This window comes from Gymnodraco acuticeps, unplaced genomic scaffold (genome assembly GCF_902827175.1).
Source record: "Gymnodraco acuticeps unplaced genomic scaffold, fGymAcu1.1, whole genome shotgun sequence".
Classification (NCBI taxonomy): Eukaryota; Metazoa; Chordata; class Actinopteri; order Perciformes; family Bathydraconidae; genus Gymnodraco; species Gymnodraco acuticeps.
This window is the reverse complement of record NW_022992265.1, coordinates 2,691,509-2,718,285: the sequence shown is the minus strand read 5'-3', so window position 1 is coordinate 2,718,285 and position 26,777 is coordinate 2,691,509. Positions and strand designations below refer to the sequence as shown.

The following is a 26,777-nucleotide window of genomic DNA, read 5'->3' as shown; positions in this document are numbered from 1 at the left end:
TTCCATTTTTTTCTTCCTGAGTATGGTGACGTAACCATGCCCAGGTCCAAATGGACCAATCCGTGGAGCTCCTCACACACACTCAGCCTTATCTTTTCTCAGCCGCTGCTCTGCGGATTTATCAGCCTGAGACAGCGAGACACCGCGAAACTCAGGCTGAGTTCAGGTGAGTATCGCGCTGTCTCGCAGACCCCACGCAGCAACCAGGAAAAGACACCAGTAATCCAGCTCACACTGTCCGCTCAAAGGGCACAGCAGCGTGCCCCGCAACGTCCCGCCAACACGGCACCCAGACCCCACGCAGCATTCTCATCTGTTTGTCCTTACTGCTGGTGTAATTTTCTGGTTGCTAACAACCACCATTGTAACACATAATCACTGACGTTCCGCTGTAACAATGAAATGAAATACTATGTTAACAAACTCTCACTGTAAAAAAAATAAGAAGAATAATACAGTTAGTGGTTCAGGCACCCATGTTCCTTGCAGTGAGCTTTAATGTGGTTTCTGGGTCTAACTGACCACTGACAAAGGCCAACAGGTCACACGAGGCAACAAGAGGACCTAATATAGGATAGAGAAGCCTGGTGATCTCTTTCGTTTAGCTGGGCTCATCTTTAATATCATCTTTGGACATGTGACATACAATACATCTGTTGTTGTTTTACATTTGACTTAAACAAGTAAAGGAGAAACATATGTAGTGAACTGGTCTTAGTCAAGTACATTTTCATAATATCATACACAACAGGTAGGGGGCTTTACATCTTTACAGCCCTAGACTCCTACTGCTATGGTCCTGAATTGTCATTTTGTCTGATTGAAAACATATTTACAAAGAGGCTACTAGTTGTAAATGTAAAGTCAAACGAAAAGTCAAACTAGTTTGTCAATAGTTGTAAGATTGTTATGCAATTTGATAAACTGGGACTTCTTGAAAATAACCTTCCGATTTTTGAGGATAAGTAATTTGCCTTTAGCAAGCCAGCTGGACAAAAGCCATATACTAAAGTAATTGTTTGCAGCAGGTTGAACAAATAAAAAAATGCTGCCATAAAAGTAGACCCATAGTCACAGACTCACAGGCATGCAAGATGTGGCCTTATAAAAGTATGACGGCTGTTGCTCGTTTCTTTTGATACAAAAACACGTGCAATAAACCATTAGTTTCACTTCTGCTCTTCTTAAGTGATGTTTATAAGAGCCTGCTGTGTGACATGTGTCCTTTAACCGCATCACACTTATCCATGCGCTCGTTGTGACTGACCCAATTAATTATTACCATCATCTACACTTGTGTGTGGGTTGGTCACACAAAACACATGTGTAGTGCAGTATTCAATCTGTAACCCCCAGCATGTAAACGCTACCCTGCTCGGTCACTTTTTCTGCGGATTTTGAATCTGTTTTGTTTTAGCACTGGAATCAACCGTGGGACAAATCTGCTTTGAGTATTTGATACTACCAGTTTATGCTACAGATAAGGAAATATGTTGGCTGAGCTAAACACTGAAGACTAACTACATGCATGTAAAGCTAACGCTACATAATACTGAAAAAGGTAAGTTAACTTTTAATGTAAGAGCAGTGCTTTATTATATTTGTTAGTCACTTTAACCCATAGAAAGTGTGCTAGTTAGCACTAAAGTAAGGTTAGCCTTCTGCATGATGCTAAACACCTGCCAGACAATCAGAAAGGACTCGAAACGCAGTTTAAAGCTACTTGTTTTTTAGTACATGCAGGCTAATTAGTGATCGTTAATAAGTGGATTTGTTTTATTAATACGAAGGAATGAGGTTAAGCATGCAGGTCAACATGAACGCGCATCGTACAATTAATCACACATGGAGGTTTCTGTGCGGGTGCGCGCTGATAGAAACGGGAACGCGCAATGCTGATGACACGCGAGCGGGCCGATGTAAATCACTGCAATGAGGGGAGGGTGGAGGACACCGGCTGCAGCCCTGCCTCCAAGACACACGGCAGGCAGGCAGAGCACCATCACAGGGGCAACAAAGGGACGCGTGGTTCCTCTCAGGCATCAAATGAATAAATGATCCATTGAGACAAATTCTGCCTACAGCAAAACGATTTGTTCCCTTCTGTCCTAACCTCAAAGGTAAGAGATTGCACCAATTCAAGAAATGATATGTTGTGTTAATATATCTGTTATTGTTTTAACAATATATTAAGCCAAAAACCCTAGCCAGGCTTTTACTGTTAATGTTGTAGCCTACTATCCGCTGTAATAGCATGTTTTTGAATTGCCGTTGAGATTGATTTAAGGCACACCATGGAGCATGAAATGGGTGTGACATGTTACTTCATAATGTGTGTGCGATGAGCAGTAGCAAAGCTTGTATGTCATGTATTAGGAGTGTTTGTATTGGATACTAATTTCTCCCTGTATTTCATGAGGTCAAGTTAAAGTACTTCTTCAAATAGTAAGCATTTTCCCTGTTTTATTTATGGTGTAATAGCACTGTACAGTCATGGAGCTGGAGCACTTCGATGAGCGGGACAAGGCTCAGAGAAATACCCGCAGGGGCTCAAGAGGGAATGGGCTCGCCAGTCCCACTCATAGCGCTCACTGCAGCCTGTACAGAACCAGGACACTGCAAGCCCTGACCTCAGAAAAGAAGGCCAAGAAGATCCGTTTCTACCGCAATGGGGACCGCTACTTCAAAGGGATTGTGTATGCCATTTCTCAGGACAGATTTAGGTCTATAGAAGCACTGCTGGCTGACCTCACAAGAGCTCTGTCAGATAATGTGAACTTGCCACAAGGGGTTCGAACCATATATACTATTGATGGGATGGGAAAGATTACCAGCATGGACCAGCTGGCGGAGGGTGAGTGTTTCTTAAATGTATGTTTCTTTTACCAAAATGTGTAACTTCCTCTTTTATATAGCAAAATAAATCAGTTAGACTATCATGTAATCTTTGCTTTATCTTTCATTTGCTTTGCTTTCATGTTCCATTACTTTTGTCTGTGGGAGAAATAGAAAACCATCTACTCTGTGTTGATTTCCTTTAGGGGAGAGCTATGTTTGTGCATCCATAGAGCCCTACAAGATGCTGGACTACACAAAGAATGTAAATCCCAACTGGTCACATGGTGCCAGGACGGCTGTGTCCCTCCGTGATCCTCCTTCTCTTGGTAGTGTGAAGGCTGGAGCCCCAGAAACCAGGGAGAGCAAGGACTTCATTAAGCCCAAACTGGTAACCATCGTCCGCAGCGGAGTAAAGCCTCGCAAGGCTGTACGCATCCTGCTCAACAAGAAGACGGCACACTCCTTTGAGCAAGTGATGACTGACATCACAGATGCCATCCAGCTGGACTCTGGATCCGTCAAAAGGATATATACTGTTGACGGCAAAATGGTAAGTGTTAAGTTATCATTTGTAGTGGATTCTGTGAACCTCACTTGCTCTTTTTAGACTACTATTCTAATAGAGTACTTGTTTGGGTTTTTTTTATAACTTGGTACCAACAACCACTTTTATATTGAATACAGGTTTAAAACTATCAAATAAACTCCCCTTACTCAGAGGGAAAAGATGGTGAAGCTTAACAATAGTTTATCTTAATTTTTGAAAAAGATACTTCATTTCCATAAACTGAAAGAATGTGAATTGTTATACAGCCCATTTTGCTATTTGTTTAACAGTAAGCTTATTTCTAACTGAAGCTTTTAGACAAATTGTTTGCATTTTGAAAGTCATTAAACAATGCAACCAGAACAACCTTAAGTGCTCTACATTATACCTAAGAGAGTGCATTACATTACACATTTCTCCTCCCTCTGATAATTTAATTGCTCACATGTGGTGAAGAAAGTATGCTCTTTTCAGCTAGAAGTTAAAGGAGACTGGTATAACCTTAACCAGTCTGTTGATCACAGCTTGGCTGTGTGTAGTGGAGTGATCTTGTTGTGGAGACAGGCAGTGGTATAGTGGGGATTTTTTTTACTGGGTGGACGGGTGAGAGAGACACTATGGACGCGTTCGTGAACTGTCAACGGTAGGGGTACACTGTGGACCTCTGTCGCCTGTTAGCTTACATGACGCCGTTTAAAAAATATAATAATAAAGGGTGGTGCCGGCCGTCAGTGAACCGAGCCGGCCTTTCTGCGCGACTGTCACTCAAATGCGGCAGCGGGACATAGTCTCAATTTGTGGGACGTGGGACAAATGATAAAAATGCTGTGTGTGCAGTCCCGCACAAAGCGGGACACCTGGTCACCCTACACACACACACACACACACACACACACACACACACACACACACACACACACACACACACACACACACACACACACACACACACACACACACACACACACACACACACACACACACACACTTCAAATCAAGTTGCATTATTACAACAAAACACTTGCAACTGATAACACCGGCAATGATTTTATATTTATTAGATTATTAAAAAAAAATCATGCTTCAAAAAAGTGGGGGGACGGCGATCCCCCGCGTCCAACGACCACTACACCACTGGAGACAGGTATTCTTCTTCGTTTTTAGTTTAAATGTTTTCCACATTCTTTTTGTGGTACTGCATCCCACATAGAACAATTACACCACCACAATGCATTTAAGTCAGATCTGGAGTTTATCTAGCACAGTGAGCCCACTTTGAGTTTTATAGAAGGAAGGTAACTATTCCTCTGTTCATGAATTTCTACCTCACCGAAAGAGAGAGACGGCCCACTAGGGTCAAAGTCAACTGGGAATAATTGCTAAATTTGTTTTACGAGAAATGGGTTTCTAGGACTCTGCTTTTATTCCTTCTTAACAGCAGCACACTATTGAATTGTTCCGGTATTCACTTAGGGAGTTAGTAGCAGATTCACCTAAATACCAAGCTGCCTGGATTATATAAAAATAACTATGTCCATTATTCAGTTGAACTTTCTAGACGGTTGCAATTATTTACAATTACACACTTAAGAAAGTGCCTCGTTTCACCATATTGTACCGCTACATCAAATTAAATAATATTCTTCTAGATATTTAAGATTACAGGGGATGTGGATATTTATGGTTGATATAAACAGAACTAAGTGGAAACTGCACATACAGTAGAGCTTACTTAGCAAAGTAGCTACAAATAAATCCACCCTTTAACTAAACACAAGAACTTTATCACCTGCTCTCCACATGACTATCCTTAACACACACTACACTAAGTTGTTTTACTTTGATGGTTCCTATGGTGATCTGGTTTCCTGAGCTGGTTGCTAAGGAACAGCCTCTGCGGCAGAGCGGTGCAGCAGTGATGTCAGGACTGTAGGTAGAGTGTGAGAAGGGCCATACATGCAGTGCTCGGTCTCTCAGCCTCCTCATGCACATGGCGGCATGATGGAGCACATGGCTGAGGCATAATCTACCCCGTTCTGTAATGGTGTGTCGAGGGAACAGCTGGGGATCTTCATATCAACCAACAACTCTGTGTTCATAAATCCTGTAAGCTATTTAAGGAATTCAGGTTTTTTAGAAAAGCATTCATGTACACCAAGTTGCAATAGATCCAAGTTAGATGTACAAAGAACATGCCATTTTAACTTTATTTCTATTCTGCATTTGTATCTCACCATCTATTTGTCAGGTATTATTACCTACAGTTTAGTAGTTTCAATGTCCTCTATTTTCTTCTCAAAATAAGCTGTTTTATATGCTTGTGAGTGCACCTCTGTGCTCTACTTTCCCTGTTATTTATTGTTGCTATTTCTTTGACTCCAGATGGCCAAACCAGCACCCATTGGCACTCAAAGGCCTGTCTTCATGGGTGCTTAATCTTTGGTAAATGACCCGCTTGTGCTGTTGGTCCTGAGACAGTCATTCTGGGGAGGACAATTATTCTGCTGCATACTTCTTGTATCATTTAATTTGCTGCAGGTTTAACGAAATAGTATTAATTTGTATTACGATGACACATTTTGATGATATTCTCATGTAGTTACTGTCCTGTTTCTACGACTGGATCTGTTTAGCAGGTGGCTCAGTTTGATGACTCTGATCCTTGGCCAAATGGATACAGCCAAGGTCTTGCTAATGGCAGAATTGAATAAACCTCAGTTGTTTGATATGTTAAAAAACATTATCCCAGAGTAGTACAAATGTATAAGGTATGGAGAAACAAAACATAATAGAGGAACAGTTCTGGATATGAAAACATGCCATGGTCCTGCTGTTGTGTTTGGAATAGAGCAGGTCATATCTGCATTAGTATGTCTGAGCAGATTTAAACCATGACATTCCAACCCCTGGTATAAATAATGTGGTTCTGCACAGTATCGTGTTGTGCACATTGCTGACTTTCAGTTAACCTTTACTGCCCTTTCCTGGTTTGGACTGTATGTGCCTACAACAATCCCGAAAGACATCAATTAACTAACTTCTTGTGCAAATGTGAATTGTGTATAACACTTGTTTTTTAATGTAAAAACGATGCTATTTTTGGTAATTATTTAAGTGTTACTTTGTTGCTGTTGACAGAAAACATTCTCAAACCCTATTTGTAGAACTCTGTGTAACTAAAGGGCAGAAAGAGGGATGGAGGAGATAAAAAGGCTGCCTGGCTTTCCTCACAGCTACTCCTGTGACTTGGCTGTTACACACCGAAACATGAACATGCCCAGCAGCGTTCTGTTACATTTTGTGTAAAGAAGAACATTTTATCCTCCCCTTGTTCTTGGAGGCTACTATTATGCTTGAGCTAAAGTGGAAGTTGATGTTGCTTTTTAATTGTAACACTCGGAAACATTACAGCAATTAAAATGAGTACTGAGATATGTTCTTATGAAATCTAGGATCTGCATTATTAATGCTGAAAATGTGTGCGATAGTATTACTGCTCGTTATGTGTTTTATTCTGAGCTCGCAGTGTGTCCTTATGGATGCCTTAATAATGCTGACTTGCACTTCTTAAGGCAGCTATTACTCTTATCTGCCTTTTGTAGCATCTGCAGTTAATCCCCCCATTCTGGAGCAGACCTCATTTAAGTCATGTTTGATTCATGTCAGTGTACTGTATATGCAGTTTTATATATGTTTCTCTTTCTACTGAACATTTGTATTTCCTAAAAAACATATTGCATGCTCTCCCACTGTACATTAGGGCAGCTCATGCAAATGAACTCAAATCATTTGCAAATTGCATATGAAGGAGAGACATGTTTCCCCCTCACATGTTGTGGGACACTGCTGTGTTTAGTCTTGCACTTCAAAGGGGAGATTCAGCACCCTGGAGAGCTCCACCTGTCTGCTGGCAGAGGGATGTTATATTACCCATTTGCTGCGTCTTCTATTGTCCTTACCACAGATGTATTCACTTCTAAAGCATGCATACCTCCCCATGTGTTTTTTCTTTGAGAGCAGTGCACAGATACAACCCTGCAAATCAATATTTGCACAGGATGCTCCCAGACTGCAATGAGGCTGCATGCATGCATGTGTGTGTGTTGGGGGGATGGTAGGCCTGATGGAGCTGCTGTGTCACCCAGCAGACATAAAAAGTCAATATAAAGCAACAGAGTCATGATTGCCCTAGTTATGCCATTCCATAACACGTTTTATGCAAACAATATGTAATTATAATGTGTATCAATGGAAGGAGTCTCTGTCTTCTTACTAGACTGTCTAAGGAGAGTAATTAGGAGTTATAACAGGAGTCAATCCCCAAAGACGTAAAGCCAGATTTCAGCCCATATGATCACTGTGAAAGTTGCCTAGCATTTCTATAGTCTGCAGTTTGTGCTGTCTAGTGCCCCACATAGGAACTGACAGGGAATTTAAAAGCAGCCGTGTCCCTCTCATTGTCTCAGCTGTGATTCTGTCTGGTCTCCTTGGCAACAGCTGTGCAGCTCTCCTCCCCTTTGGGATCTCACACTGGGGGGCGGGGTGGTGGGCTGTCAGAGTGGGCCCCTTTCTAAGCAATGTTTAGCAGTGGTTATGGCTTGATGGTGTCAATGTTTGATTGTTTTATCAGTAACCAGCAGAAAATAGTCCTTCCTTTTGCGTAGTGGATAATCCAGCGTGTCCATATTTCTGATACAAATATCAAAGCTGCATATGCTAATTCCAATAATACTACTACTACCATACTGATACAAATAATAAAGTCCACAACTGTAGTCATTTTCCTTTGGCTTAACAGTTTGGTTAAAACACATCAATCATGACATGAAATGATTAGCATGGAAATGTACTCTCTTTATTGTTAACCACTTTAAAGGCAACATTTCTTCTGAGATCTTACAATGAAAAACCTGAATATTTCCACTATCATCATAACTAAGGATGTTTAATAAACGGTTAGAGGGTAGTCGGGTTGACGAACTGTGGTGGCTCTCTTGTCTGTGGTTCTCTGCTCTGTCTAAGCACTTAAGTCATCTTATCAGACTCCTGCTGACCTCCATGTTTTTTTAATGATGATAATGTATTCACCTATTAGGTGTTAGCAATTGCAAATGTGTTGATTCAACTAGATGTTTAGCGTTATAATAAAGATAAATCTCCACTTAATAAATAACATCTATATGCGATCACATTTTTGATGATACATGTTCCACCCCCTCTGTAGAGGAAATGAAAACATTTTCTGGCATAATGCTGTAGCATCGCACATCAATAACGCTTTGGAGGAGAGATCAGGACTCCATCAGCATCTTCATTTATTTATGACACTGCATTTACTGTGATGGGCTTCTGTCTTAATGAGAGCAGCAAATGTAGACATGGTCATCTACAATTCTCTTTGTAGGGAAATGAAAACGATTGCATATCTTATATCTCTCTATGATTGAGATCAGAGGATAGGCTATGCCAGGGGTCGGCAACCCCTGGCACGCGGCACCGTAACCAGTGGCACACTAGGAATAAGTGCAAAATATTTAAATGTTATTTTCGGATCCTGAACGAGACCGCCACCAGAGCGCGTCTCCCCGTTACCTGCAGAAGGAAGCCATGCACGCAGCGCAGCCCCACTCTCTTTATCTCCAGGTGACTTTCTGCCGCTTTCCTCCGTGGTGCAGTGCTGATAGTTTCACCACAGAGGAAAGCACTTCACAAATTGCAGTACCCATAAGGAGCTGTACAAATGCCGCAGTTTTTGCGTGGCTGTGTCTTTAGTTGAAAGCCCAGGGGCAATCTGCTCATCTCTCATCGAAATAATATGCTACAAAGGGGCGGACTGGCCATCTGTGTGTTCTGGAGAATCACAGAAGGGACGATTGTCCTTATTATTATGCCATTTAAACCAATTATACTATTATATTTATTACATTTGTTTGTTAAATTCGGCATCATGTAAGTTGCGCTGACAGGTCCACACACTGCTTCCCCGCAGCGAGGCTCCCCCCGCCCTCCTGTTGACAGTTCACAAGCGTCGAGCAACTGTGTTAGCAACTCTAACAAAGAAAAGGCCTATCTATGCTGCCCCAGAACGCCTCGGGAGATTTTTATTTTTCTTCCTGGGTACAGTGACCATACCCAAATGGGCCCAATCCGTGGAGTTCCTCACACACACACTCTCTCAGCGGCGAAACTGTGACGCGCTGGGGTGGGGGTGCTAGTGGAGCCTCACAGATGGGGGTGCTGCAGCCCCCTCAGCACACCCCCCCCCCCCCCTTCCCACGTCCATTTGCGGTGTCTCGCTGTCTCGCAGACCCCACACAGCAAGCAGGAAATGAACCCAGCTCACACTGTCCGTTCCTCGCAGCAGCGAGCCCCGCAACGTCCCGCCAACACGGCACCCAGACCCCACGCAGCATTCTCATCCGTTTGTCATTACTGGTGTCATTTCCTGGTTGCTAACAAAAACAAACTGATCCGCTGTAACGGTAGTGGACTCATCAGTACAGAGTGGGCGAGCTGACCAATCAGAGCACAGTGGGCTAATAGGGAGGGGGGGGGGCAGGAGCTCCAACAAGCCGTTTAGGACATAGTGAATACACATACTATACAGAGATGCTGTTTGAGAAACCAATGTGAGTTTGGAACATTGCACAATATAAATCTATTCTAGTAGACCTCAACAATGGAAATATGATCAGTAGAAATGGCCATGACCTTTTAAGAAGTTTTTGGTTATTTTGTGGATTATGTTATTTAGGCCACCTTAACAGATTCGGGTCTCTAGGGATCTAATGAAGAACATGCTTGATTTGAGGAACAATCAGCTTACTTTGATTGATTTTATGATGAATAGTCCGGAATTCCTGTGTTTATATGGTGGACACTGTTGGATCCCTCTTGGGGTGGTTTCTGTGTCGGATGGTCATTGTCTTCACACAGTAAGAGCAGTTCATTCCAATCACTTACTCTGTGTCGGGTAAATCAGGAAAACAGTTCTGTCTCTGGAGTTAATACAGTGCAGTGTCACCGGAAAGTACACATTACATGTCAAACTTGAGTCTTTTCTGTTACTAAGAGAATGAATCTCCATCTTCACCAGGTTTCCTGCCTTCAGGACTTTTTTGGGGACGATGATATATTTTTTGCCTGTGGCCCTGAGAAGTTCCGCTATCAGGATGACTTCAACTTGCAAGAGGGTGGTAAGTGTCCTTTAATTTATGAGGGTTTGATCACGGCTATCACATTATCAGATTTTCACTACATGATTACTAGGCTAAATAATTCACTCTATTCAAATACTGCAATATCTAAAAGAAAACATGTGCCAAACAATTCATCTTTATTGTGCATTTTGTCTCTGGTACATTATTTACACTTATCTGTGTGTGTGTGTGACATTTAGGGGGGTGACAAAGCTTTACTGTAACTGAAAAGAACGTCAATAATTTAGGAGGCGCTGGATAATTTACACATACTGTGAAGGTTCTTTTTCTTTTTTTTTCAAGCCATACTCCTTTTGAAACCAAATGAAATCCTGAAAGTTTATAGTTGTGGTACAGTGTCTGTGATTGATGAACGTGCAGGTCAGAATAGAGAGGATGTCATCACTCATGCTTTGTTTGTGAAAGCTGTCCTTATTAATAATGTTGTATAGTACCTACACACCTGTTTGTCCGCACTATTTGCCGCTCTACTTTTAGTACTCCTCTTTCTAGTACTTCGAACTTCCCCGTTTAGTAACTCAAGCTGACTTAAAATTGGAAGAAAGCCTAGTATTAGATTCGAGGGGAACATGTCGCTCCAGCAGTTTTTATATTTTTCCTTTTTATAGAGTGCCTGGTCGCAAAGTCTGCATCATACGGCCGGCTTCCCTCCGGACATGCTCTCTCCTCCCCGAGAATCGGTGGGATTACCCGCAGAAGCAAGTCTCCATCATCCCCTGGTTCAGGTGAGTGTGTCTGTCTATCAGAGTGTTCTTAAAGTATATTTCGGTTTACTCTGCTGTATTTCATTACTATACTAATCGTTTGTTTCCAATTATAATCAGCAAATGGCACGGCAGGCAGTCAGCTGTCCACCCCTCGATCTGGGAAGTCTCCTAGCCCGTCTCCAACAAGTCCAGCTAGCCTTCGAAGACGACGGGTAACACATACATTTTCATTTAAATAAGTTAATGTCCTAAAGATTTATTTCATATTATGTCACATGTTTTATCAGATCATCTTTGGTAAAGGAGTACAACAATTGTCTTCATCAATGAATAATATTTCAGTACACTGAATTAAACAGAAACTAATATACAGTATACATGGGTTTATATTCCTCAAAATAGCTTTACATGATCCTCCTTGCTGTTTGTATATGTAACACTGCTAGTGTTATATGTTTTGTCAAAATATAGTTACAGGTGTCTCAGGTTTGAGTACACAGGTACAGATGTAAATATCATCTCATGCACAACATGTCCCGAATCCCCCAAACCTTGAGGTCCCTCTAATACGCATTGTGTTTGTTCATGTATAATGGCGCTTTAGAGCTACCTTTTTTACATTACATGTAATTTGTTAGACGCTTTTATCCAAAGCGACTAACAAACATTCAATACTGTGGATAATCTCCACAGGAGCAATTTGGGGTGAAGTGTCTCATGCCCCGGCCACACGAGGACGAAAACGGCTAAACGCATAGGATTAACGCAAACGCAATCGCAAAAAACCTTCCGTCCACACGCAATAGTCATCCGGATAGTGTCTGCCCACACGAGACCGCTCCGTTTAGCTCCAACCGCTGGAGAAGCTGCAGTACATATGCAGGAGCCTGTACGTGGCGCTGTAACTTCCTCCACAAAAGCAGCGAAGAAGCATGGTTGTCATGGTTGCCCTTCTGTTTATTCTCCGAGGTGGGGGCCGAGGGAACCGGGCAGAGTTTTTCGCCAGTCAACGTGTATTAAAGTTTAAATCTTCCGACAAAATTATAAAAGTGCTGGACAAAGGTCTTCTTTGTTCTTTATTGAGCTTTAAAACAAATGAATAACGAATCTATATAATATAATAATAAAATACACGGAGCCTCTCTTTTTCCTCCCTCTCTTCGGACAGCGTCAGTGTCTGTCTCATGCAGCAGTTGATCCAGTAATGAGTGACCCGGCTGACAGTAAAAATAAACATATTTATAACTAGTTTAGGTAGTTTGAGAGGTGTCTCCGTCCTGTCAGATTAGACTTCACTCGCGTTTATGTCCATATCGAGAGAAAGATAAATAATCTGAATTCAGTGTGCAGTTTACTTTGACGCGGGGGTGAGCAGCAGAGGTGGGGAGAGGCGGGGCTATTGCCTCATCATGATCAGAAAATGATCGTATAGGGCGTACACACGGAGCCGTTGGACCCCCCAGAGTGTTGCGTATGCCGTTCTATCCACCTTGGGACCCGTTATCGTTTCCTCAGTCGTTTAGTGCCGTATTCGGTCGTCCTCGTGTGGCCGAACGGTCTATATGACACTAAACAGTAACGCAAACGACCGTTTTCGTCCTCGTGTGGCCGGGGCATCAGGGACACAACGACATGCTGACTGCAGTGGGACTCGAACTTGCTACCTCCTGATTCGAAGTCCAGAACACTATTCACTGAGCCACAGCCGCCTTTTGAATACAATTTAATCCAAATTGCAGCAGCACATCTTCACTGTGATTATCATAGATCTGGGGAGAACAAACACGTTTTGAGACTGCACAGCACAGTCAACTGAGGAGAGAAATCCATTTATCAGGGATACCATCATTAATGAATCATAAGGCTGTCTGGGTATCGTGGCTGCGGCAAAGGATATTCATTTCAATCCGTTTTGGAACCACATGCCAGTCTTTATGCAGGTGGGAACGTTGGTATAATGTTTCACCACACCTACTAGTACACATATGCTTTGTGTAAACTGGCTGTCATCACATCTTTAAAAGCTGTGCCTTCTCTTAAGTCTGTAAGACACTTGCATCAGTGTGTCTTTGATTCTCATTTACATGGCTGTCTCTTTCTTTTCCAGGGATCTCATCACAGTGGCTCTTCACTCTCTTTAGCTTCTACCAAGGTTTGCAGTTCAATGGATGAAGGAGATGGGCCCAGCAGTGAAGGTAGGACTCTGACTGATAATAACATATTGTTAAAAGACTTTGTAAGTATTGACTGGGCTATTTTTCATACCTTTTTTCCTCCTCAGCTGAGCTAGTGGATGAGTGCCTCTCTGTCCCTGCGTCCATCTCAGAGAGGTACAAAGTGGGGAGGACTTTAGGGGACGGAAACTTTGCCGTGGTCCGAGAGTGTGTGGAGAGATCCACCGGAAGGGAGTATGCTCTGAAGATCATCAGCAAAGACAAATGCAGAGGAAAGGTTAGCCTGCCTTTTTCATTATCACACCTCCAAGTTTGACCTAAATCAAAAGGGTCTTTTTTTTCTGTGAACATCATCATCATCATCAGCTTTTATTTGAAGAGACTCTTGGTCCATTATTAAAAGACATACAACACTCAAATATAAATAAAAAAAGGCAGTTATACCAATGTTTCCACAGAGGTGACTGGTATCGTACAGCACTGAGACACGGATTTGACAGCAGCATAATGACAGCGTTATGAGAAACATTCAATCGACAGATGAATTTGTACATCAGATTTCTCAAAAGAGCATGGAACGTGTTGACTCGTGCGTTACAGAACATTTCACTTGCACTGCACCACCTTGGTTTTCTAAGCAGTATACGCAGACAGTCATTATAAGCAACCTGGAGCTTCTGGAAGCTCGCCTTCTTATACCCACAAGGGGGCAGTATAGAGAGGAGTGCAATAAGCTCTAAAGAGGTTCACCTTAACCTTATCTGAACACCAAGAGAATGTTCTAGCCAACATGTTAGCTTGTGTATATAAGACACGCCGCTGTCTATACATGTCATCATCAGCCATTTCATCTGTGATGATGTGTCCCAGGTACTTAGTGTTACAGCAAACAGAGAGCACCTGTCCTCACAGACCAAACCAAGGTTCTTATCCCCTTTTGCTCTGCAGATCATTACAGCGCTCTTCTTAGCATTGTATTTAACATCAAATTTGACTCCATAATCAGAAAACACATTTAGCAACTGTTGAAAACCAGCACTGCTAGGAGAAACAATAGCCAGATCATCGGCATACATAAGATGGTTTACAATCACATGACCAATCACACACCCTGTTTTACAGACACTTAAATCATCTGATAGATCATTCATATAGATATTAAAAAGGCATGGTGAGAGGAGCCCCCCCTGGCGGACTCCATTACCAACACCAAATGGCGCCGAGACTGCATTCCCCCATTTGATCCGCATGCTCTGGTTGGCATACCAATAAGCCAGGATCCTAATAATACTGTTGGGCACACCCCTTTGTCTCAATTTTAAAAACAGTTTATGATGGTTAACTCGGTCAAAAGCCTTAGAGGCATCAATGAAACCAATCAGAACAGTGGAATTCTGTCTCCTATATGTTTCTACCATTTCCTTCAAAGCATAGATGCATATCTCAGTACCATGCTTAGCCTTGAAGCCAAACTGGTTATCTGAGGTACATAAATAAGAACAAAATCTATCCAACAAAATTCTTTCCAGGACTTTGGATAACACACTGGCTAGAGCAATTGGTCTATAGTTATCCAAGCTCCCTACCTTGCCCGCTTTGTCCTTAATGACAGGCACCAAAGTAACAGTCAACATGGAGTCTGGCAACATACCATGAGTCATGAGGCCGGTAAAACAAATGGCAAGAAGAACTGCAACCTTCGGGCTTGCCAGTTTAAGGTGCTCTGCAGTGATTCGGTCAGAGCCGCATGCTTTATTATCAGCTAGCTGTGCAATTGCTTGATAAACCTCTTTAGCTGTAATTCCCACTGTGTCACTCTTCACAACATTACCAACCTTATAGGGTATAGCACTTTTAATACAATTAAGTGTAGTAGAGTAATGTTGCCTCCACAACTCAGCTATGTTATCGGCTCCAGATACTCCCTCTATGGTACACAGTAACGACGTACTGGCTCTGTTCAGAGCTCTCACCTCCTTCCAGAATCCAGTAACATCATTATGAAGGAGCTTTTCAGCCATAGAGTCCGCTCTCAATGTTTCTGTATGTTTGTTGACATAACAAACTGCATATTTATATCGAGCATTTGTAAGCTTTTTGAGATCCAGGACAGGCCCCTCTCTGGGCCTTCCTGCCCGGACCCAGGCCCCCAAATCATTCTTAGCTTCAGCATATTGATCAGCCACATGTTTATTCCACCCTGGCTTGACGTTGTGTCTCTTCCTAGAGTAGGTACAGCACGGTCTACTGGCCTCACATACAGCTCCCACAATACAATCATACATGTTACAGAGGTCTTCACGGTGAGAGCTTTCATTACAACCCACATCGGTACACAAAGTTGCTACTTTGGGTAGATATACATCACTCAATAGGACATCAGTTCTCCCATAGTAGATAGTAATAGCCTATCCTCATTTGTGAGCTTGGACCAATCCACTTTAGTGGTACAGGCATTTTTAACCTCCTGAGACATCTCAGGGAGACTATCATAATCTAGTGACATTACAAAAGGAATGTGATCTGACATTGATGCCTCATACACAATCTCAATTGATCTTAAAATGTCATGGGCATTAGCAGTGCTTATGCAATGGTCAAGCCATGAAGTTGTATGCCAGGCCTCGCTTATATATGAATAGCTATCTGTAGGCAGAAGTATTTGGCTTGATAAAATAAGATTGTTATCATCACAGAACTGTAGCATATGCTTAACAAACAAGGACCTTTTGTCTGATATGTCAGCATTCATATCACCCACTACATAAACACTGGTGGAATGATTATCAACAATAAAAGAATGTATAAAAGCAAGTCTGTTCAGGTATTCATCTTCATTATGATGTGACTCATATGGTGTATATACATTGAGAATGCTAAACTCCTTGTTATTCATTTTGATCTGTACAGCAATACACCAGTCAACTTCAAGCCTGATGACATTAATGACAGCGTCCAGCTTTTTGTGCCACAGGATAGCCACGCCCCCTGCTATCCTTCCTCTTACTATTCCCAGAGATAGGTCCGTAGTGGACTCACCAGCCCCGTGAAAATTGTCATTAAGAGAGTTCAACTTTCCCAAATCCTGCTTTGGTAAAAAAGTTTCTTGCAATCATAGAATGTCACAGTTTTGTAGCAAGTTGTCCACCACTACACGCCGGATCCTATCAGCAGCGCTGTTGCCCAGGCGCAGCCCGCAACAGTTAAATGATCCAACCCGCATAAAGTTTAGCTAAGCAGCATAGCTTGTTAATGGAATTCTGTTTTGGATGCTTATTCAATTTTGTTATTGTCTTCATGAGTCAGCAGATGGTGCTGTCTCCTCTTGGACGACAACAAATATTTTTAGAACTATTCAGTTTTAAAAACACCTCTAGATGAACCCTTATTAAATAGACATTCCACATTTTGAATATGTTTCTAAATTGTTTTGTCCCTCATTTTGTGATCTGAAATGACTGAAAGGATGCCCCACAATCTAACATTCCACAGATGTGCATGTTTATAAAAATGTGTTTACTGTGCAGTGTTTATAAATGTTCTTTGTTACCCAGGAACACATGATCCAGAGCGAAGTGTCAATCCTTCGGCGTGTGAAACATCCCAACATAGTTCTCCTTATTGAGGAAATGGACACCTGTAGTGAACTCTATCTCGTAATGGAGTTGGTTAAGGTACTACACATTTGGTAGTTCTTACAAACATTTCCAGCAAAGAAGCAACATTGTAGGGCCAATTGTGATTTTTTGTTATCTACTGTATATGTTTGTTATCAACATTTAGTTTGAGTTTTTGTGATCTGTTTGGTAACATTACTTTTTGTATGTTCATGTTAGTCTATAGAAATGGCTTCCTGTTAATGGCTAAAGCTGCATCTGCCCTTAACATAGTTGGAAACTACAATTGGCACTGTTTCACTTAAATACTCTTTCACAGGGCGGGGATCTTTTTGATGCTATCACCTCCTCAAACAAATACACAGAGCGAGACGCCAGCAGTTTGCTGTTCAATCTGGCAAGCGGCATCAAGTACCTCCACAGCCTCAAAATTGTCCACAGAGACATAAAACCAGAAAACCTGTTGGTGAGTATGACTCTTTAGATGTTGCACTGACGCTACATTGAAAAGCTTCCCATTTTCAGACCTAATGGATCCATCTTCCATATGAATTGTTCCTCATTCCTTTTTCAAGCAACTTTTTGTTTGTTTGTTTATACAAGCTTGCACTTAGAGCTTACATGAACACATGTAAAATATATAGGACAAATTAATAACATTATGAAATGTGTACGAAAACTCCAGAAGCTAAACAAAAAGTGAAACTCAAACAAGAGGTGCATCTCACTTGAGCTCCTAATATCTAATATTTATCACAGCAATTAATTAGTTTGTGACCTTTTTTTCTTGTGGCTTCTTATTGTGTGTTTTCAACAGGTATTTGAACACCAGGATGGAAGTAAGTCTCTGAAGCTGGGTGATTTTGGCTTGGCTACCATCGTCAACGGGCCCCTCTTTACAGTGTGTGGCACCCCGACCTATGTGGCACCGGAGATAGTCGCTGAGACCGGGTGAGTCAGTCATTTTCTGAAACATAACAGGCAAGGCATGTCCTTTTCATGTAAAATGACCAGTACAGTTGTGGACTATTGCTACTTGCAGAAGTACTTAGTCTTTGATACCTGGTTTATGTTTCTTCAATTACAGGTATGGCCTCAAGGTGGACATCTGGGCAGCTGGTGTCATCACTTACATACTTCTGTGTGGCTTTCCACCTTTCCGTGGGTATGTGTTCCTTTCAGGACGTTTATTTTGATGTTAACCTGATTCAAATAAATGACATGAATAAAATATATCAATCACATTCTAGGCTATTATATGGAACTTAGTTTGAGCTTTATAGGATACATGTTGTTTTATTTACATACAGTGGTGAAGATCAGGAGGCTCTGCTTGAACAGCTTTTGAAGGACCAGCTGGATTTCCCTGCACCATACTGGGACAATGTGTCTGACAATGCCAAGGTGTGTGTGTGTGGAAGTGTTCTCCTCATCCGCTATCGTTATGCTCCATGTGAAACACCAGCATCTTTGAGTACTGTTGTCTCATAGCATTGAGTATCCAGTATAATAATGTATTCTGTCTGTATTTAGGCTCTGATCACTTGGATGCTGCAGGTAGACGTGGATCAGAGATGCACAGCTGCACAGGTGCTCGATCACCGCTGGGTTAATGTAAGTTCAGCTTTTAAAAAATGTAACCAGAATCACCTGTGTAGAACGGGCATTGATCAGAAAGAGGCCAGTATGGGGCAGCAGGTGGACTTTCTGAAACTTTGTTCTTTGAATTGTCCAGGATGATGGTGTGTCAGAGAATGAGCACCAGCTGCCTGTGGCTGGCAAGATCAAGAAACACTTCAACACAGGGCCCAAGCTCAGCAGCACCGCAGCAGGAGTGTCCGTCATTGCAGTAAGCACTGATCTGAAACCCTACACTTGGACCCGGCATGCAGCTCTGCATGAGTAGACATTTTCTCTTTTCTTTTTTGTTGTTGTGTTGTAGCGAAGATTCTTTGGATCTTGTTCAAAATGTAAAAATCACATTTGCAAATGCTTTTAATATTTATCTGTATGCTGTCATTACAATTCGGTTGTTATTTAGTTGTACCTGACAGTGTCTGTCTTCGCAAAACAGCAAATTAATCCATTACTCATCTTTGTATTTTTATTGAGTGACTTCTTGGCTATATTCTGTGTATCCATCAGTCCATCCATCCACCTCACGCTCGCAGGCCTTGCTGTGTGTGCTCTGGCCTTTCATCCTCCTCCTTTAGATTGACTGTCAGCACCTTTTTCGGTAGATAAGATTTCTTAAATAGTTTTAAAGCTCAGCTGGATTTTTACAATGGGCAGAAATGAAGTCAATTTGCTTACCTTGGTAATACTTGCCAATCATAATGGGCATCAGTTGCACTCCTCCCTGTCAGTTGGCACTGACACTCAGTTAACAGCTGTGTTGGAAAAGAAAGAAAAATGACTAAAGTTTAGAGTTGTGCACCTTAATGCTACCCAGGTCAGAGATGCTTTGAGTTCAAGGTGTTCCTCTGAGTTGCGCTCGTCTCTCTCTGCTCAGCTGAACCAGGACTTGACCATCCAGAGGTCAGGGTCTTTGGACCACTACCAGCATCCAGGAGTATATTGGATAAGGTATGACAAAGCATAGTGCAAATATGAAATGCTTTCATGATAAAAGTGCTGGCAGTCTTCAATTCCCAGTATTTCATTTGACCCATTTCCCCTTAATGTAGATATTTCCCCGCCTCACCTTGCCTCTTGTTCACCTCCTAAAGTCCATCACACTCCTTCATCTCACCAGTGCTGCAGCTGTTTCCTCTCGCCTGGTCATGCAGTTTACCTTATTTAGTTGTTCATTCTTACTGCTGTAACAGACTAGATGAAGTTAAACTTTCTGTCACAAGAAGTTTAACTGTAACAAGTGAAGTAAATGCAGCTTTTTAGATACAACTGCATGAAAACATTGGCTCATTTAACATTTGCCAAGTGTCTCAGTGGTGGTTGATTGGATGCCACTCCTCATCACCGTGGTCTTGTAGAGATCTTAACAGCTGCTGTGTCACCCTCTCTCAGACCACGCCACTTGATAAGGAGAAGCAAGTTTTCCGACGAAGACGCAACCCAGATGTGAAGCTTTCTCCCCACCTCCCACGCAGTACGGGGGCCGGTGCCTCACGCAGTGCCAACCATGGCCTCTCTGCCGCCGAGCTGACCCCTGAGTCTGAGGACTATTCCCCGGGTTCAGCTGGCACGGTCCGTTCCCCCATCTCTCCGTTCTAACAGCCTCCCGGGGCCAAAGCACTGTCCACCTTCACATGGAGAAATGTGAGGCGGTGTAGAGCAAAACTTTACTCTTATAAGTTGGACATTTACACACTGCATTACTGACTGTACCCATTTAATGTTTCTTCATAAAATAAATAGATTGATCTGAGTAAGGGACAAATGTATCTCTGGATCAAAGAATATGCCTTAAGAGCATGCAACGATATTATATACAGTACACCCCCCCCCCCCCCCCCACCCCCCCCCTCAAAAAGTTATCCAAACTGCTAAAACCTTATTTTTGCCCAGCATACAGTGGTTCATTGCAGTACTCTAGAGCCCTCTAGTGGTTTATAATCTGTACTGCAGGAAAGACATCCTGATGCATAAAGCACTTGGCTTTAATGGGAGTTGTAAATGCAAAACATTAGCTTTTTAATAAAGGAATTACATTATTTTGTGACAGTACATTTTACTTATCATGGTTTGAACACAAATACTTGTTATAAAATAACCCTCTAAATTTGACATTGACTGTAAAAGTCACCTTCCAGGTGTACTGTGTAACATCTTGATTACACTCTACTGAAGTACCTGAATACACAAAGTTTAAGAGGACTTAAAGAACTTAAAAAACCTGCTGCTATAGCATTATCATTAAGCATTATCTGTATTGAACATTTGTTTTGTGTAGGACAGATGTTCTCCTGCCACCCAGTAGCATGACTCTTTAAGAGAATTGAGGGCACTCATGTTTGACTGTTGATGGTCCAGCTCACCTGGGCGCTTCAGGATGATTATTGAAACATATATGTTACACGTCTGTGAGAGTGGTTGTAATTCAGTGGTGGTGCAGATGAATGTCAGTGATGTGTAGTTGGTAGTAAGTGCATGTTTAAAGCCTTGCCTTGGCACATATGGATTTAAGTGCAATTAGGTGCGTTGCTCAATGAGTGCAGTAACAAATGTGTCCCACAAAATGCTGGAATAAGTGAGAATGGATCTGTTGCTGGTATTATTAGCAACCAACTGACACACTTCTCTATAAGATGGGGGCAATTGGCACCTTTTTTTGGGGTAAAATGTTGGCAAACAAAAGTGCTTCCAGTAAAATCCATTATTTGAATATGTGATGGTCCTTTCGATAACATGATCGAATAACATGACTGAGAAGACTGGCTACTAGATTGTATGTACTGTAATGTTCTCTGACAACTCCATACATTGGTTCACCTGAAGACCAAATATTCATGGATGTGAATGTCCTGTTCCTTTTATCAGAGACTGTAACCTGCATGTGTGCTAATATGCATCCTTAATCAGCTGTTCTGGTCTTCTACTGTTTGATATACGCCTGTCAGAGAGGAAACCATTCTTGTTGTCATTGTACGTGACGTCTTGGTGAATGCAGTTCCATTATATAGTCATACCACAGCTAAGTTCAAACTTGTATATACATATTTTAACTGGAATGTAATGTCACACCACGGACTTAGTTGTAAAAGGGCTTTTACGTTTTTGACTCAAAGGGGGTGAACCAAAAAGCACAAGGAAAGCAAGTTGGAACAGTGACATTTTGGGATTGTATATGCTTTCAAGGCTTTTAAAAATCTGAAAAACATTAATATATACTGTTATTATACACCATGACAATGATAAGACCACTGGGAATGTCAGTATTAGTTATAAGCAGACGGGGAATGCACGTTCTGTATTATATGTATCCATATTTCATTAATGTACTGATGTCATAAAAAATCTAAATGAATACAAAACAGAGTACATTTGATTTTTTAATTGGTAAGAAAAATACTTTTATGGTTAAAAAATAAAAAACATAGGTCCAACAATTGTATCTGAAGACCCCTAAAGAGAAAAAAGACAATTTGTGAGTCAGCTGTCAAGTTTTTGCAAGACCAGGAGTGAACCCACCAAACCTGCAGCAACACATTCAGCCAGCAGGGGGCAGCATCATCATGCTTATCATATTGGCGTTAGATTCCACCAGAGCCATATCTCTGGATTCCACCATTGCAATATTTATAGCTTATAATATAGCAATAGTTATACATTCTTAATCACAGTGTTTTATTAACACATGTATTCATGTTTTGGGGGCAGGCTACACAATTGCACGAGTAAAAGCTCAACAAGAAAAACGATTGACACCGGTTTATTTATTCAGTTTAAAAAATAATAAAAGCAGCTGAATTTTACAATTATCAATTTTTTTTTAGGATTTCATAAGCATCAAATTATATCCTACCCTTTTCCAAAACTAAAATAATTGGCAAATAAAATAAAAATATATGAATGGTGGGGTAGGTAATTTTGGAGAAACCAGCTCGAATGCGCTCGAATTTGAAAATACACATCCGGACAAATCTGCCACTTCCTTACAGAGCCCCTCCTCCAACATACACGACATGACCAATGAGGACACGGATTTGTGCAGAGATGGAAGGCTGACAGGCAGGTAGGCCATCCAGTTATTTTAGCCGGGCCGGCTAAACTGATTGGTCGTGCTTTTTACAGTACTACGGCTTCCACAGATGACGTTTTTTTATGGATTTGTTGTCAAAGCACTTAAGATATTCATTGCTATCGGGATGTTAAGAGCATTCCATGGAATATAACAAAAAGTGTATCTCCAGCCGGTTTCTCAAACTTACCTACCTTAACCTTAACTTGAATTGCTACATTACTAGATATTTGTCAAACTCATTCTAAGCGTAAATTATTTAGGGAAAAGGTAGTTTGGTGTCTAGTAGACCCACTAGAAACATCAGAATGCAAACTCAAAATCTGTTTGCATATTTTGTTTATTTAAATGTGTCAGCTCACAGCGACAGACTTCTCATTTATCACCAAAAATAGACTATAGTCATTTTTGGAACACCATCATGTTCATTATTAGATCTTTTTGTCACAGCTGAAACACGACCTGTTCAGCTATCAAGTCAGAATATTGCTTACTAATGCATTGAGTTACAGCACGGACTGATGTTCATGAATACACAGATTTAAAATGGACAAGCAAACATTCTTTTCAAAAATAGGAATACTGAAAACTGTGATATGCAGAAGTAACAGGACTAATGTTTGCAGGGCCAACATTATAGTCTTTAAAATCTCACTTCCTTTTAATTGTCTTACAGCTTTATCAAACACCGTAAACAGTCATGAGATACAAATCTGTCTTTTAATTTTGGGAGAAGATGAAAGAACAAATCAAAACATTGATTACTGCTTTTTCAAATGTCCCGCTTGAAAATACTTTAGGAACCCACAGTAAATTATATTAATTACCATTTATAATAAAATTATCCTTTAATTTAAAGTGAATATGGAAATACCACAATTATCCTTTTCACTGACATTATGAAAAACAAGTGTTTCACAAAGGACTACGCTCACACTGATTTTAACTTTTTTTTTCCATAAAGACAATCAAACAACAAATGAACCACAAACATTTTGTCTTTTCACGTACACACATTTGGCCACTATTAATAACAATGTGCAACAAGGGCCATATATATGTTTTACACCCAGCTAATATCTGAAGTCAATGGAGACATGTAGAACATTATACATAGCTCGCATGATGAAGATGACGGCAACATGGTGGCTAGTCTAACGGCATTCAGATCTATCAGTCTTTACAGGGAAGAATCACTTTACACTGTCCATATTTACATTACAGGCTCACTGGTTTCCTCTAGAAAAGTGTTCCACGTGATATATGTGTCCGCCATACAAATGTTGTATAAATGTTCGTAACAGAGGATTCATTTTGTTTTGCATTTTCACAGTTCGGAACAGCAACTTAAACGCTTACAGTGTGTTTGTGTTATTAAGTTCATTTCAGTCGCTCATGCTCAGTTGGGGAAGTCGACGGCTGGTGCTCATGTAACACGTGAAAACCAACAGCAAATTCATCCAGATTCTCCAGGCCAGATGAACACATGTGAGCACACTTTGTTTTTTATAAGTGTCACCATGGTGATGTCCTGCAGCCCACTGGAGGTCCTCCATGCTCTGTGGATCTCCTGCAGCTCGGCCTCTGGTTGGTTAGATCTCTCTGAACGCTCCTGCTGCGTGGCTGTGTCTCTCCTCAGTACCTGTTCTGATGCTCGTAGTGCCACCGGTTGAAATCAATGTTAAATGCCACGATACTGCCAGACGCCATGCCTGTGATCAATGTCCTGAAGAGCCAACAAAAAAACCACAAAAAAATATTAAATCCTAATGTCGGGAAATGCATATAAACTGAATAATTCGTAAAATTAAAATAACACAATTAAAACAATCTATTTTTTGCAAATCTAACTACTGTATAATCTGTTATTTCCAATGTGTTTACATGTGTAACAAGCCACCACGTTTTACAAAATGTGTTCATTGATTAAAATGTATTCCATGCATATTAACAGTTGGTTATAAAGTGATCACAGCTCATCAGGGGCTGTTACGGTACAATCTGGGGTCTGGGGTACAATCTGGGGTCTGGGGTACAATCTGGGGTCCCTCTGACAACTGAAGGAGACCATTGAGTGTTAGTATATTTCTGCAACCCCGGTGCTCTTGTGTCCACGGCTGGCTGGCTGGTATGTAGGAAAAGCAGCTGATTTCACAGGGTCGTCTTATACTGCTACACCCCAAGGGCTTAAATGCTCAAGCACAATGAACAGAGCTGAGGCAGAACGCCCCGCTGCAACATGGCTCCCTTGTGTTACCTAACGTCAACTCACTGAAGAAAGACACTAACTGAATCACGGGGTTCTTAAAATGTGTTAAGCGGTATTCAAAGACATTTACAAATATAATGTAGTACTTATATGCAGTGTTTAAATCCTTGATGTGTTTTACCTCTTAGATTAACACTAAAACGAAATCTGTTAACAAATGTAATCCCGTCTCTATCATCTGCTCAGCTTCACAGGTTGTGCAGTTAATCATGATGGTGCAGAGTCATTCTGCACAAGAACCAGGCCTCTGTTACGGCCCACTGTAAGTGCTGGGGGCGGGGGGGGTGTGGCCTGCGGCGGTGAAGAGCAGCTTTAATGTTCGGACTCTCTAACCTCTAGTCGCTGCCAGGGTCACATAATGACGTCAGGCTCATAGCCCGAGAGCAAACACTGTCGCCCAACAACACGGCACCCATTACATGACTCCAGATCAATCTCAAATGTTTGGGAAAAACATGCTGCTGACTTAGGTGTCAAAATAAGTGCATTTGTAACTTTTGTCTCAATAGCAACTGTTAATTCCATTTAATCGTAAAGGAAGGTGGGTATCCAACTAACTAACATTTCTCTAGCACTTCTTATTTATCGACAAAATCTGTTATTATCTCTGTCACGTTATTGAAACAGAAATTCATTTTGATTTGAAAATAATTAGTAGGCCACCAGGCCTGAGTTCTTGTACTGTACTGATATTTGATATAACATTGTATGTTTTACTATTGACTTTTAAACATACTATGACATTTAGTTGACATAGAAAAATAAAATAGCTTTTGGCATACTAGACGTTTTTTTATTTTACGTTGTATACTATTTTATGACTTTTATAAGTATTCTGCCTTATTTCATGACATTTTAATGACTTACTTTAATATGTATCTTATATATCTACTACTTATTATACTGTTTACATGAGTCATGGCAAGTTAATAGAATATTAGTATGCTGTGTAATGTAGTAAGAGATTTTTCATAACATTTTTGGGGAATTACTAAATTATGATTTTATTTTGACATTTATGGCATGCGATTATATGATTTTAATGGTACGTAATTATTATAAAATTAATTTACTTGATTTAGTTTGATGTACTCCAATTAGAATTTAAATTATATTTTTCGGGCATATTACTATGAGTTCTTGTAATGACATTTTTATAACATACAATAATAGGCATCTTGACTTTTTGGGCATTTAATAGATTTATAGGACGATACATAATATAGTATGACAATTGTTCTACTATACTCTGAGTTTTTTATGACATACTAAGACTTTTAGTGGCAAACTATTCAATGGCTTAGCGACATATACTGTACTCTGACTTTATGAAATATTTCATGACATTATGTGACTTCTTCATAGTTAGTTTGACTCACTGTATTAAATATGTTTATGATATTTTAAAGGCATATTCGACTATGAAGTTTTTATAGTAAAAATAAGAGGGTGAGGTGGGGCAAGAGAGTGAGGAGCTTTGCTGAGTAATGCAGGTGAGAGGGGGGCTAGCAGAGAGGGAGGGAGGCTGCTGAAAAAGATCCACAAGCACAAGGAAGAATAGGATGTGGCTAAAAAGAAAAGGAGCATCCTAAACTCAAAACAACCACTGTACAGTTTGTGACTGTAGAAGGAGCGTAGGAGTTCATGCTACACATGAAAACAACAAGGGAAAGAAATATGATATTAGAAGGACTTTTTCTCATG

General features: G+C 41.0%; 2 protein-coding genes across 6 annotated transcripts in view; one reads left to right on the top strand and one right to left on the bottom strand.

The window, feature by feature from the left end:
- The first annotated feature begins 1,919 nt into the window (after positions 1–1,919).
- LOC117540457 (serine/threonine-protein kinase DCLK1-like) lies at positions 1,920–22,207 on the top strand. The gene is made up of 16 exons (XM_034207156.1): positions 1,920–2,120; positions 2,482–2,854; positions 3,042–3,388; positions 10,482–10,581; positions 11,214–11,330; positions 11,430–11,524; positions 13,420–13,507; positions 13,594–13,763; positions 17,041–17,160; positions 17,423–17,569; positions 17,921–18,054; positions 18,191–18,268; positions 18,414–18,507; positions 18,637–18,717; positions 18,839–18,952; positions 20,131–22,207. The coding sequence occupies exons 2-16, from the start codon at positions 2,494–2,496 to the stop codon at positions 20,335–20,337; spliced, it is 2,253 nt and encodes a 750-aa protein (XP_034063047.1). The 5' UTR covers positions 1,920–2,120; positions 2,482–2,493; the 3' UTR covers positions 20,338–22,207.
- A 919-nt stretch (positions 22,208–23,126) lies between these two features.
- Positions 23,127–26,777, bottom strand: part of nbeab (neurobeachin b) — a 219,441-nt gene continuing 215,790 nt past the window's right edge. For 4 of the 5 annotated variants that reach the window (XM_034207130.1, XM_034207129.1, XM_034207131.1 and 1 more), the window contains one exon: positions 24,440–24,530. In XM_034207130.1, coding sequence (XP_034063021.1) covers positions 24,440–24,530 — 91 coding nt within the window. Of the gene's footprint in view, positions 24,531–26,777 lie in introns of all 5 variants that reach the window. The other variant, XM_034207128.1, reaches the window with a different exon arrangement.

What these genes read in the sequence shown, in the direction of transcription:
- LOC117540457 (XM_034207156.1), top strand. Translation starts at nt 2,494, where the DNA reads ATGGAGCTGGAGCACTTCGATGAGCGGGACAAGGCTCAGAGAAATACC. An exon ending in TCGATCACCGCTGGGTTAAT is followed by an intron (nt 18,718 to 18,838) that starts GTAAGTTCAGCT and finishes TGAATTGTCCAG; the next exon opens with GATGATGGTGTGTCAGAGAA. An exon ending in CAGGAGTGTCCGTCATTGCA is followed by an intron (nt 18,953 to 20,130) that starts GTAAGCACTGAT and finishes ACCCTCTCTCAG; the next exon opens with ACCACGCCACTTGATAAGGA.